At 37.1% G+C, this 13,006-nt stretch overlaps 1 protein-coding gene across 1 annotated transcript in view; it reads left to right on the top strand.

Moving 5' to 3' along the window:
* Window positions 1-12,813, top strand: part of TNFSF11 (TNF superfamily member 11) — a 27,839-nt gene extending 15,026 nt beyond the window's left edge. Inside the window, exons 2-5 of the mRNA XM_060769246.2 lie at window positions 1,117-1,281; window positions 5,536-5,584; window positions 5,666-5,764; window positions 9,005-12,813. Of these exons, the coding sequence (XP_060625229.2) occupies window positions 1,117-1,281; window positions 5,536-5,584; window positions 5,666-5,764; window positions 9,005-9,426 (735 nt within the window). The 3' untranslated portion in view covers window positions 9,427-12,813. The remainder of the gene's footprint in view (window positions 1-1,116; window positions 1,282-5,535; window positions 5,585-5,665; window positions 5,765-9,004) is intronic.
* The last annotated feature ends 193 nt before the right edge of the window (window positions 12,814-13,006 follow it).

Raw genomic sequence — 13,006 nt, 5'->3', positions numbered from 1 at the left:
TGAGATAGTGAAGTTAATTTGGATTGCTGTTGTGTTCCTTCAAGTCGTTTCATACTTACGACAACTTTTAAGTCTAGTTTAGGGCGGGGCCTGGGAAATTAACCTTGGACATCCACATCTGGCCCATGGGCCTTAGTTTGGAGACTCCTGGTCTGGAATATCATTATGCAAGGTAATATTGTGATCTTGGAAAGTCACACTTTCTCAGTCTCAGAGGAAGTCAAAGTCAAAGCCCCTTTGAACTAATCCTGCTAAGAAAACTTCATGATAGGGTCACAACCACCACAGCAACTGACAGAGAGCCCATATACTTTCTGCTTGGGGTGGCAAAACAGAAATCTTAAGCCTGTGAGCTAGGAAGCAGTATGAAGCAGTAGCATTAACTTTTGTAGACAAAGTCATCTGACTAAGTTATGGACTAAGGTATCTAAGAAAATAGACTTACTGTATATGCTCATGTATAAGTTGACATTATGGATAAGTTGAGGGCATGTATTGAGGTCAGGTGTTGAGGTCAAACTTATTTATTTTGATTGGACTCATGGATAACTTGAAAGTTATTCCACAGCTAGTGGAAAGTGTAAGAACTGCCTTGGAATCAGCTGGCCCTGGTCACTTCTGCCCCCCCCCCCAGTCATTTAAAAAGGCCAAAGGCGGTGCAACAGTAGAGATAGAGTAGAGGGCAGTAGTGCTTCTTTTAGGTCCTCCCAGGATGGGCTAAGCTCTCATCATTCCCTACTCTACTTAAAGAAGGGAAAGCTTCCTTTTCTTAAGGTGCCATACTCACATCAACTTGTGGAGTAGTCAACCCAGTTTCTTGGGGTCATTTTGACTAACATTTCTAGACTCATACAAGAGTATATAGGATAGTCTATGAAAGCATTTGCTACCAAGTTTGTTCCCACAATTGGTCTTCAAGATGCTACAAAATTCTTTTGCATACCCATATCTTGCCAGTGTGTGATTCTTAATATAAATGAATTGCTTGGCAGAATTAGAAGACTAGATAGAGTAAGGGTGATTTCAGGATGGGGAGTAGGATTTTTGGTTTCTCTATGATAGTGTCTATTATCTGCTTTTAGTTTCAGTTAGTTGATTTTTTATTATTTGTTTCAGATGGACCCTAACAGAATATCAGAAGAAGATACCCACTGTTTGAGAACCTTCCTGAGGCTTCAAGAGAATATAGATCTGCAAGAAACAACCTTGTTGAATCAAGAAAGACTGATGTCTGAATCATGCAGAAGGATGAAACAAGCTTTTCAAGGAGCAATGCAAAAGGTCAGTTGATTCCAGCAGCTATAAAGTTTTACCTCTTCTTGAAGCTGCAGAGTTGTCCCAATGAAAAGTGGGTTAAACGTCACACAGAGGGATGATACAGGCAGACTGCCTTGTACAGGTTCAGGCCTTGTACAGGTCTGAAGTCAATTTCTCCAGCTACCTTGGTGGAGGCAGTTTCCTCAGGCACATTTGCTAAGATTCTTTATTTCAGAGTACTGTGGTCTTGTGAAACACAAGGCCACACACTCAATCACTGTGCTTACTGTGACTACTTTTACTTTGAAAGGAAAGCTGCCATAGAGACCAAAGTTTGTGGCATGCTCCTAGTGGGTTGCTTTCCCACAACAAATGCCTTTGCTTCCAGAGTTTAAGTTCAGTGCAGTCACATGCATTTTCCATAGTAAACCCACCTTATCAAAATACAAAGTCTTGGAGATACAACAATGTCTCTGTAAATTTAAATAGGATTAAAACAGCTGTTCAGTAAGTATTCATCCAATATTGTCATGGAAAAATATCTTAATATGTGATAAATACACTTCAAAATTAACATGGGAAAAGCTCAAATAACTTCCTGTGAAGATAATTCATATGAATAGTGCTTGTCTTCCTGTTCTTACAGATCATGGCTAACATAATGATTCAGAGATACAGGGTCATTTTGGCAGGAAGTTTCAGATTGTCAAACTGAAAACTGGAGAAGACTTTTGTACCTGTCATTGTTGTGTAGAAGAGGAAATGTTAGTAGATGGAGCTTCTTCCCTGGATGCCTGAAAAGCAGCTGCTGCTGATATTTCCTTTTCTACAGTACAGTAGTACAGTAGTTTTATCAGTTTTCAGTCTGGCAACACCATGACTCCTTGACTTTCCAGAGGAAACCAACAGCACCAACTGAATGACATTGTCAGGGAGTAGCAATATTGATTTACTCTTCTTTTCCAGGCTCCAAGGCATTCCAAGTTCTTGTTGTTTTATTCCATACCTCCTCAGTAATACTCCATAAACTACCACAAAAGCTTGAACTTATGGGTCATAGTATTAGATAGTAAGTGTGATAAAGAAAGAGTACAAAGATTAAATGAGAGGACTAGGATATTGGGTGAGGTGAATTTCTGTATAGTTGGAGACAGGTAATGGGAAATACAGGGAGAAGTCCTGTAAGAGTAGCTTGTTGATGCTTTCATTTTGCCTCTTCCTTCAGATTTCTTAAAGTACTGTGTACATAGCTTTTTCTCTTCTAATTTTACTGTTTTATCAGCTCTTTGTGGTAATTTAGTTTGAGAGACATAGTTCTGTGGACTTGCTGCTTTATTTCTGGGAGAGCACTATTTTCAGTTCCTTACCCTGAATTCACATCTTCCATCCAGGTCTGGTTGCCAATTTGTAGTCCAGCCAACTCTCTTCTTGGTGTCACCTACAAAATCCAAAGCAAACATGCAAGTATTTTAGTCAACAGCCATAATGAGGCAGTCACCTTAGAAAGCTGTTTTGAGTGTCACCAAAGGGCATCAGATTGCTGCCTAATTTATTCTATTTTTACTGCCAATGAAATGGAGATTCATTTGTGGGATTTTCTACTTTAGGTGCCAATTTTTATTCTTTTGTGTTCCATTCATTGCTTTGCCTCAGACAGAAAATGTCTTAGTTTGGACCTAAGTGTTTAGACAAGAGGAAATGAGGAGCCAGGCAGATCAGGCATGGTCTTTGAGCAGTCTGGATGGGGATGGAAAAGGTCATATATTCTGCAGCTACTTTAACTAGTTTTTAGGGAAGGGATTATGTGGGCATCTGTAAAGAGTCTACATTTTTAGACCACAAAACCAAATGTGAATGTGGGAATACATGGCTCAACAGTACAAAATGTGAAAAGGGCCTTAGGATTATTGTTGATCCTGAACTGAAAATGAACCAAACAGTGTGATGCTGCTGTAAAGAAGACAATTGCCATCTTAATGTGCATTAACAGAACTTAGTTCCCAAGCCAAGGGAAGTAATAGCCCCAACTATATTCAGCACTCTCCTGAAACTCTGTGTTTTTTCAGGAGAGAAAATAGTGAAGATTTTATTTTTCCTGTCACTTCAAAATTTCTTGACGTTTTGCATTTCTCTCTGTTAAATTTTATTTTATCATTTTTACCCCAGTTTTCTAGTTTATCAAGGTCTTTTTACATTTTGTTATATTTTCCAAGCCTGTTAACAACCCCACCCACTTTCATATTGGAAATTTGATAGGGATTCCCTTTACCCCAGCATCCAAACCATTGATAAAAGTAGCAAAGGGTGTCAACTCCAGGACATCGCCCTGCAGCACTCCATTTAAGACTACTTTCCAGTTTGAAGCACAGCTACTAAGCACACTTTTGAGTACAGTTTTCCAACTGTTTATCGATCAATTTTTCCATCTATTCCATAGTCAGTTTGCTAATCAAAATATTATGGAGGACCTTATAGAATTGGAGATTCCTGAAAAGCAACTTCATGCCAAAATATTGTTTGCTTGGGACATAGGTGGGAAAACGTTGATATCAGCTTATCTTCTAGCATAAACCTTTGTGTGGATGTTCAGAAGTGTTACAGTCCCTTTCAAGGCCACCCTAACTGTAGCCTCTCACTGTGGGGTGGAGAACTGAGCCTTTGAAACACATATATGAAACTAACTGTCCCTTGCCATGCATTACTGTGGCCCAGTCTGTGTATATGTGTTTTGTGTGTGTATATGTGTGTGTATATATTTGTGTATATGTAAGTTTGCATATGTGTGTGTCTGTGTATATGGTTTTGCGCATGTGTTGTAATGTAATTTTTTTTGGCTTTTAAAGTCTCTTCTGCAGTGTTTTTCGTTGTTTTTATGAGTGATGGTCACTCAATGGCCTGATAGGTGTATTGTGTCCAAATTTGGTGTCAATTCGTCCAGTGGTTTTTGAATTATGTTAATCCCACAAACATTTTTCTTTATATAGATGGTATAGCACCAAGGCTGATCCATATGTCCCAGGGATGGATTCGCTAACTTCCAAGGGGTCTATAGAGTGTTTGGTTTCTTATGCATCACTGCATATTAAGCTCTATTTAAATGTAATTACAGTCTAATCTAGGGCTGTTTAAAAGCTGACAGACTAGTAGGCGCTTGATATGTATTCTTTTTCCGATTAGCCCCTTGCGCAGGAATCTCTTGGTCCATTTCCTCTTGATTGCCTTTCAGGAATTCTAATGTCTCAATGCTTCTGCTAATAAAAATTATGGCAATAGGTTTTAATTGGAGTAAGTCAAAGTTTAAAGAGAAATCGTGCCTCAATTGCACTAAAGACAGGTGGTCTTTAACACCCTTACATGTCTATGTTCTTGGCTCATGTGGTTTGGGAAAGACAGAGTAATGTGCACATCTAGCATATTCCGCTGAGTTTGCATAGAGTGACTTCAGAGTGGCATTTGGTTGTGCTCATAGTGGGCAAGTTGACCTCGTGTTGTGCTACTAAAATATTTTCACCTTGCTTCCTCTTGCTCTTTTTCTAAACACCTGAATGTATCAGGAGGTTCTTGCATTACCCCAGTTTTAAATATCCTAAGTCACAAAAATAGACTACTTAAACATGTGCAAGATACAATTGATCTGTTTCTGCATCTTGCTTCTGAATATTTTGAACCAGTGCTTTCTTTTCAGTTTCCTTCCTGACTTGCACAGATGCAAACCAGTGGATTTCCTGCAAGATCATGATTCTGATCTTTTCTCAATGTCAGCCACTTAACCAATTTCTAGCCTACGAATCTAGGTTATGCTCAGATTACATGGAACTCCACATATCATAACAACATTTATAAGTGTATCCATGTGTTACTTACTGGCATAAAACTTGCTTGTGAAAGAGGGAGGGGCAGTTTTAAACTCATTCCCCAATTGCACTATTCCCTTCCCTACTTTCTCAAGTAAAATATCTTATATATTTTCCATAGAGAATATATAAGATACTGTGTAGAAAATCCAGAAGTCTGGAATTTGAATTTCTCCAAAGTTATTTTAGCTCCAAAATATGTTACTGGTTTTAGGACTTGCACATGGTTCATGTGAAATAGGGATGAAGGAAAAGTGATTCCAGGGAAACTTGGTGCTGAAGAAAAGGGTTTCCAAATCTGAGGGTGGTATTGTCAGACCAGTGTGAACCCTGGCATTTCCTACCTTGAAAATGGAGCAGTGCTATATATTTGCAGCAAACATCCTTGAGCCTGCAAAACTAAGCATACCCTTCTTATTTTCAGGAAGTCCAGCGGATTATCATTGGGAAGGACCAGTCAAGATCAGAGAAATGTAAGTAATAGGCAATTTGTTAATGGGGATCTTTAAGCCATGTGCTTTTCCAGTGATTTTAATGAGATGTTTCATCTATAGCTATAATGGGAGCTTCCTGGTTGGATTTGCCCAAGATAAACAAACATGACAAACCACCATTTGCCCATCTCATCATTGATGCCAATAAAATCCCAGCTGGTAAGTTCAGTTTTTTATTTTGTTTAGAAGTTTAATTAGGTCAGTGGCATTTTAATGTTTGGTGCTATAAATGATCATACCACACAATGGTTAAAAGAAGTATAATTGAAGTTTGGTGTGACGTTAAAATAAACTATGGTCTGGAATTATATGGCAAACCCAAATAAGAGAAGTCAATGCTTGAAAATAACTTGATTTGCATTTATTATGACTTGGTGAGATATCTACATTGATAAATGATTGTTTTGGCCATTTTGATAATCTGGAGGCTCTTGCAACTATTTTGCTCTATTTAGCAAATGAAAGTAGACAAGGAGCTGTAAGCTGTATTTTTTTTACAGATTTGGAAACTCAAAATTATTGTTTAGATAGAGCAGTGGTTCTCAAATTTTTAAAGTCATGGAGCCCTTTTTGAAGGGCTGCATTGCATTTTAAAATTTGACAGATGGGCCGGGCCAGTGGCAGGAGGATGGAAAATGTTTGTGTGAACTAATTGAAAAAAAATTCCTATGCACACTGCACATATCTTGTTTGTAGTGCAAAAGAAAGAAAGAAAGAACAGTACAATATTTAAAATTATTAAAAGAATAATTTTAACCAACGTAAACTTAACAGTATTTCAGTGGAAGACCCCAGGAGCTATCCAATTCAACCTCATTCTGCCCTGCAGGAAAGGCACAGTCAAATACCCCCCACCAGTTGCCATCCAGCCTTTGCAATAGTAGTAGTAGTAGTAGTAGAAGCAACCTCATAGAACCCCTAACTGTGCTTCATGGAGCCCTAAGGGCTCTGAAGAGCACAGCGTGAAAACCGCTGGTTTAGAGGTTTAACCATTATTATTAGCTTTCTCAAGTAAAATATTTAAAACAAAATGTCTAATATGTATTGTGAGCGTAGCTATCTGAGAGAATTCAGAAATGTAAGACATGCCATTATTGAAATTAAAATCTGATAGATGGGACAATCATGCTTTCTCGTTATGCGATTCTCTAAAACTGTCTATTTCCCTTGAGTGGTGGAAAATATGAGCAATTTTTTGTTTTACAGCCTAGATATATCCTCAAATGTAGCTATCAAAATGCTATGCTCATTTTATCATCTTGTTTGATTAGATTATTTATTTTTTCGTAAATCCCAGCTAGTTGACATCTTGTATCTACAAAGGTTAGGATAGTATATGCCAGCCTTTAATAGATTCAAATGATAATACATTATAAGTAACAAACTAATCAATGCACAACAATTTTGCACTGATAGAAATTAAAATATCGCTAACATTTTGTAATCCTCAATGAAAAAGGTTGTCTGATGACACACTGAGCTTCCCTTAATCTTTTTTCTTTCTTTGTTCCATTTTGTTGATTTCTACAGCTATTTAATTTACACAAAATCCAATTTTGTGCAAAAGGAAACCTGTAAAATGTAATTATATAAAATATATTGCTTTTTGCATGAATGAAATGGTTGTAAAGAAACCAACAAATACTAGAAGTTTCTGAAATACATAAAATGCTCAAGAATATATGCAACAGTTTTAAATTTTTTTGTTCAGATGTGCAAGAACAAAATAAGTGAAGATGTACATTACTACACTGCATACTCATACACACTACATAAATGTACATTATGATTCCAATTTTATACTGCCATCATATAGTGTCCTGGGATATTTTTTTGTCTAATCCCCACTACCTCAATTCTTTCTTCAAGGATTCCATATGATGGAACAATGAAAGTTAATGGAACAACAAATGGGACTGAGATTGCTAATGTCATTTTTCTGAGATTCTTACGATGTCAGGGTTTTTTTTAATCATGGGGAATGAAAACAAAAACAGCAATTAAAGATGGCTTTCTAATAATTGCAAGGTGTTTTTTTCTTTTGCTAAGGTGGTGACTCATCTTATATATTCTTCAGTATCTCTGAAAGGCCATTATTCAGATTTTTGGTAATACAGATTTTCACTGTGTCATAGGACCTGTATTTTTAAGTCCCTGGATGGTGGGTCTTATAACCATAGTTTATAAGCCCCACATTGGCTGTAGTCTAGACACAAGCATCTCTAGTTATAAATAGGACCTTTGTGTGGCTATCCGATTTTGCTTCTCCATGCATAACTAGAAGGTTCCTTCAAGGGAACACTAAACTATATTCAAGAGATGAAACACTGACTTATATTTTGCATTGACTGTAGCTTGTAAACATTTTTTCTCTGTAAAGATTTCAGATGGCAAGCATTTGAAATGTAAGCTTTTCCCGCCTACTCATTATACCGTACACATGCCATATTTCTGTGGTATGCAGTATGCTATAGTTGTGGTCTGCATGCCATATAGTTACACTGAGACTGAATCCACAGAGTAGTTATGGCAGAAAAACAGAGGAAGTTTGAGGTCCAAGCAACTTCACATGGCAGTTAGATCAAAGACTCTGACCTCCCTAAATTGACTATAGCATGCTAAATGGAAGGAAGAGGAACAAGGTCATCAGGGCAACCCATTCTTGGTAGTTGAAAAAATACTGGTTACTATTTCAGGTCCATTGGTTGTTGGTTCGATGGTTGTTTATATTTTGTTATAATGTTATTTTATTCTGTTTTTATGCTGTTGTTATGTTTTTAATGTGTTACATTTAACTACAGAATTCGGCTCAGATAAGGCCACCAGGCTGTTATTGAAACCGATTTTAATTAATTAATATGATTTAATGTTTTAAATGTATGTAATTATTGGATTTTATTATGTATTTTATTATGTATACATTGGAGGCATTGAATAGTTGCCTGCTGGAAGCCTCCCTGAGTCCCCGTCCCCCCCTCCTCCGGGGGTTGAGAAGGGTTTATCTGAAATAAATAAAATAAATAAACTATGTTGACCAGGCTTAGAACCCATGTAATCTGCCCTGAGTCCCTCCAGGGAGATGGAGTTGGGGTACAAAAAGAAAGTTATTGTCGTCGTCATCATCATCATCATCATCATCATCATCATCATCTACCATGAAGATGCAGTAGATTTGGGTTCAAACTCAAATAAGTAATGGCAGAAGCAACATTAATCTTAACAGTGGCTGGTTTTATTCTTTTGATATGTGGGATTATTTGGAGGATAATGGAAAGGTCCTTTACATTTCCTTGGCTGCCAAAACTATTTCAGGTTATTTATATATTGTATCATTTATATGTAATATTAAACCTAAATAAAAAAAATAACTATTCCCTCAACCTTTTTTTTTTCTCTTAGGCACCGGTAAAGTGAACCTTACATCTTGGCATCATGACCAAGGCTGGGCAAATGTAGTGAATATGACATTCAGTGATGGAAAATTAATAGCGAACCATGACGGCTTTTACTATTTGTATGCCAATGTGTGCTTTAGACACCATGAAACGGTGGGGAATCTAACTGGACAAACTCTACAGTTGATGGTGTATGTGAGAAAAACGGATGTCAAAAGGAAAAACCCCGTGGTCCTGATGAAGGGAGGGAGTACAAAGAATTGGTCGGGAGACTCAGAATTTCATTTTTATTCTGTAAATGTCGGGGGCTTTTTCAAACTGAAATCTGGTGAAGTAGTAAGTATCCAGGTATCACACCCTTCTTTATTGGATCGTTCCCCAGAAGGAACTTATTTTGGGGCCTTTAAAGTAAGGGATATTGATTGAACCTAACTTGTCAGTTTTTCAAAGGGGGAAAAAATAATGTTTATTCAGCTGGATCAGAATAAACCTGACCTGAGAGAGATGGTTAACAGCTTGTGGGGTCCAGTTGTCCACGAATGAGAATTTCTCCCAGGCAGCCTTACCCACAGCTCCCCATACAGTCTTAGGATTCCTCAGTTTCAATACTTAATTCCAGTGCTTTATTCCCATCTTAGTTGTGGTGGTCTGGTTTGTGGATTGGGATATTGGCAGCCCATCCAAAATGGCATCTAAACTTTCAGTAGTAAATGCACATTATAATCCAAATACATTTTTGTTTTTGTGCTGGGCAGAAAATAATTTCCTTCCAATCAAAGTGAGCCATACATAGACAGTATGGAAACCAATGTGGAATGTTAACTTGCACCCATTAAATCAAAGGGAGACAGTGAAACAAATGTAAAGTACAATCTAAACATGTCTACTCAGAGGCATGTTCCACTGAGTTCAGGGAGGCTTATTTCCAAAAGTGTATGTGTCCTGTGTTGAGTTTAAATATGTTAACCAAGACTCTGCACTAGCCTACAAGTAGATAGACATGCTTAGGATTCTAGACCCAATCCACACTATATTTATTTTATTACAACAGAAATCCACAATTTTGATGGGAGATTTAGAGGTATACATTTTCAAATTATGTGTTGTGTGCAACTTCGCAACATACTCTGATAGTACTGTTTAAGGAAACATTGAATAAGCACTGGCAACCAAAACACCAGTCAGTGTATTGCTTCCTAGAGATTGAATTCAAAGGGAAATGTTAGAATCTTTGATTAGCAATGCAATTGTCTTTTTAAAAATATTTTTCATGATGAAAATATTATCCCCTCCCCCATTTTTCTGCAGGCAGAATTGCATTTTATGTTTGTTAAATTTTATACCTATGTGCCTTCAATTATTTTTATTTTGTCCTCATTCCCTGGTTAAGTTGTATACAGGACTGTAAGTTGTAGGGTTCAATTTCTCCCTGACTGCTTATTGGACATGTTGAGTCCTACTGATAACCTAATGAAGGTGCCTTTCCTGTTGGGGTGTAAGGGGGCAAATCCCATCTGGATAACGCCCCCCCCCCTTAATTGGGCTAGTTGACTCCATGGCAATGTAACGATGCTAATAACACTATGTAACAAAATTTGAAAAAATCTATTCCTGGTTTGAAAGTGTTATTTCCTGTTTCATTGTGCAGCACTTACTTTGAAAGTAGTTGTTATACTCCAGAAACTTTATTTTTGTGGTTGCCACAAACTGGGTTGAGTTGATTGAGATTCTACGCAGATATTCATTAAAAACTATAGAAAATAGGCTGCCAGATATCTCGCCAAAACAAAGTTTTTGCAGTTAAATACACTTTTTCTATGATAGAACCAATTAGGAAATGACATTTATAACCCAGGAAAAACAATCATGTTACAAAGTGTAATTGATTCACATTTCATTTATGATTTTATTTCATTAGTTAGTTTATACCCGGCTTTACCTCCAATAATAGTCTCCTCTTTACTGTTTTATCTTCACACCAACTTTGTGAGGTATATGATTTTTAAAATTTGAGGTTATGAGTAAGCAGTTGTGGCTCATCGGCATCTTTTGAACTGTAATTCCTGCAGAACTGTTTGTCTTTGCTTGCGATGATGAGACATATTGACAAAAAACATCTTGAGATTACATATGTCACCCATGGTATACGTTGGGAACATTGGGACAAGTCACTAGTGGCATTGTTCCTTCTATTGTTCCTATCAAACCAGGAATTAACAAAATGTGGTTTGAACAAGCTGCAACTTTTTATATTCAGATGCAACAGCAAGCTGGAATTTTCAAAACAAGTATCTGAATCTTTAATTTTCATTGCTTTATGAATGCAGTGCGAAGAATTTGAATCTGCACTCCTAAATACCATGTAGGCATATTCCAGTTATACCTGGCTTACTCACTAAATCAGGCTGCTGGTCCATTTAACTCAGAAATGTTTATTCTGCTTGTGGTTTGTCAACGTCTCAGGCAGAAATGTCATTCTCATTCCCACTGCCTCTGCTTTAAATAGGCGATGACAGGGATGGAGCCTGGGATCTTCTGCATGCAAAACATGTGTCCTAGCTTTCATATTTGCTCTCTCTCTTTTTGCCTCATTGAAAGGCTTTTCTGCCTTTTCATGAAATTGATGCACACAATATACCCTGTATTCTGTCCACAGTTTAGAATAAATTTCTTGGTCATCAGTTAATAAAATTATTTGAGGTTAGCATGGTGTTTTAAGCTGTTGATTAACTCCATCTTTTGATAGCTTTCTCTCTGTTGATCTCAAAAGAGAGATGTAATTAACAGCTTAAGACATCGTGCCAAGTTCATTGCAGATGGAGGCTGCAAGTCCCGTATGTTAAGTCTCAAAGCTTACAATCTGAAAGTGTTCTTCATAGATTCTCAGCATTGTTTCATTGCCAGAGCATGCAACTGCATTGTTTCCAAAAAGATAAAATGAATATTTTTGTATTCTGTAATATCAAGTTATATTTCAGATGTAATTTTTATTTGAAAAGTTCTGTAATTTATAAACTGTTTGATACAAATATTTAAAATTTCACTGTATGTATATTTAATGTTTGAAAATTGTTTGTACAGATATGGATTACTACTGCACTTTCTTAATCCCAGTGGGGGAAAACAGCAGCTATAATGACCATTTGCCACTAGCAAATGTGATATATTTCTTTGTATTTTCTTAATTTAATAGCTTTTGGTTGATCTTATCAGTGTTACTGAGGAGTCAGGGATCATATACATTAGCAGATGACAACTGTTGATAATTTCAGGTGCTTTTCACTTCTAAGCTTTACTCCAGAAGTCACTTGTTCTAGAGCAGTGGTTCTCAACCTGTGGGTCCCCAGGTGTTTTGGCCTACAACTCCCAGAAATCCCAGTCAGTTTACCAGCTGTTAGTATTTCTGGGAGTTGAAAGCCAAAACATCTGGGGACCCACAGATTGAGAAGCACTGTTCTAGGACATTCTTTCCTAAGTCAGTGTATAAAGCTCCCCCCAAAAAATCACGAGTATCTGGCATGTGAAAGAATGGTCTACAGGCCGCAATACAGATCTTCAAGATGTGGCTTTGGAAGGAAATTAACCAAATGTAGCTGGTATTGTGAAAAAATATGCAAGGGACCAAAGAGATTTGTTATGAGTATTTATGCAATTATTCAACAGACATTTTATCATACTATAAATGTTGCAAATCTGTAAGTGCTCTTATAAATTTCTGCAAAACAACCTCTTCTCAACAAATACTTACAGGCCCATGTTACAATTATTTTATACTGTACAATAGGCATTGCTTTTGAACATTATGAGTTTTTTTTTAAAAAAAATAAACACATTTCTAAGAAAAGAGAGGTTGTGGTTTGCATTTCTCTCCTGTTCCCACATCCTTTCTCTGCAGATTCAGCTCTGCTGACTATGAATAGCATTACCCGCATGACACTATGGAGGTGCAAAGGTTCGTAACAAAGTCGTATTCATTCAGAGCACATTGCAAAGCAGAACAGTTAAT

The sequence above is a fragment of the Anolis sagrei genome, chromosome 3 (assembly GCF_037176765.1).
Source record: "Anolis sagrei isolate rAnoSag1 chromosome 3, rAnoSag1.mat, whole genome shotgun sequence".
NCBI lineage: Eukaryota > Metazoa > Chordata > Lepidosauria > Squamata > Dactyloidae > Anolis > Anolis sagrei.
Note: the sequence above shows the minus strand (reverse complement) of the source record. Positions and strands in the feature narration are given on the sequence as shown.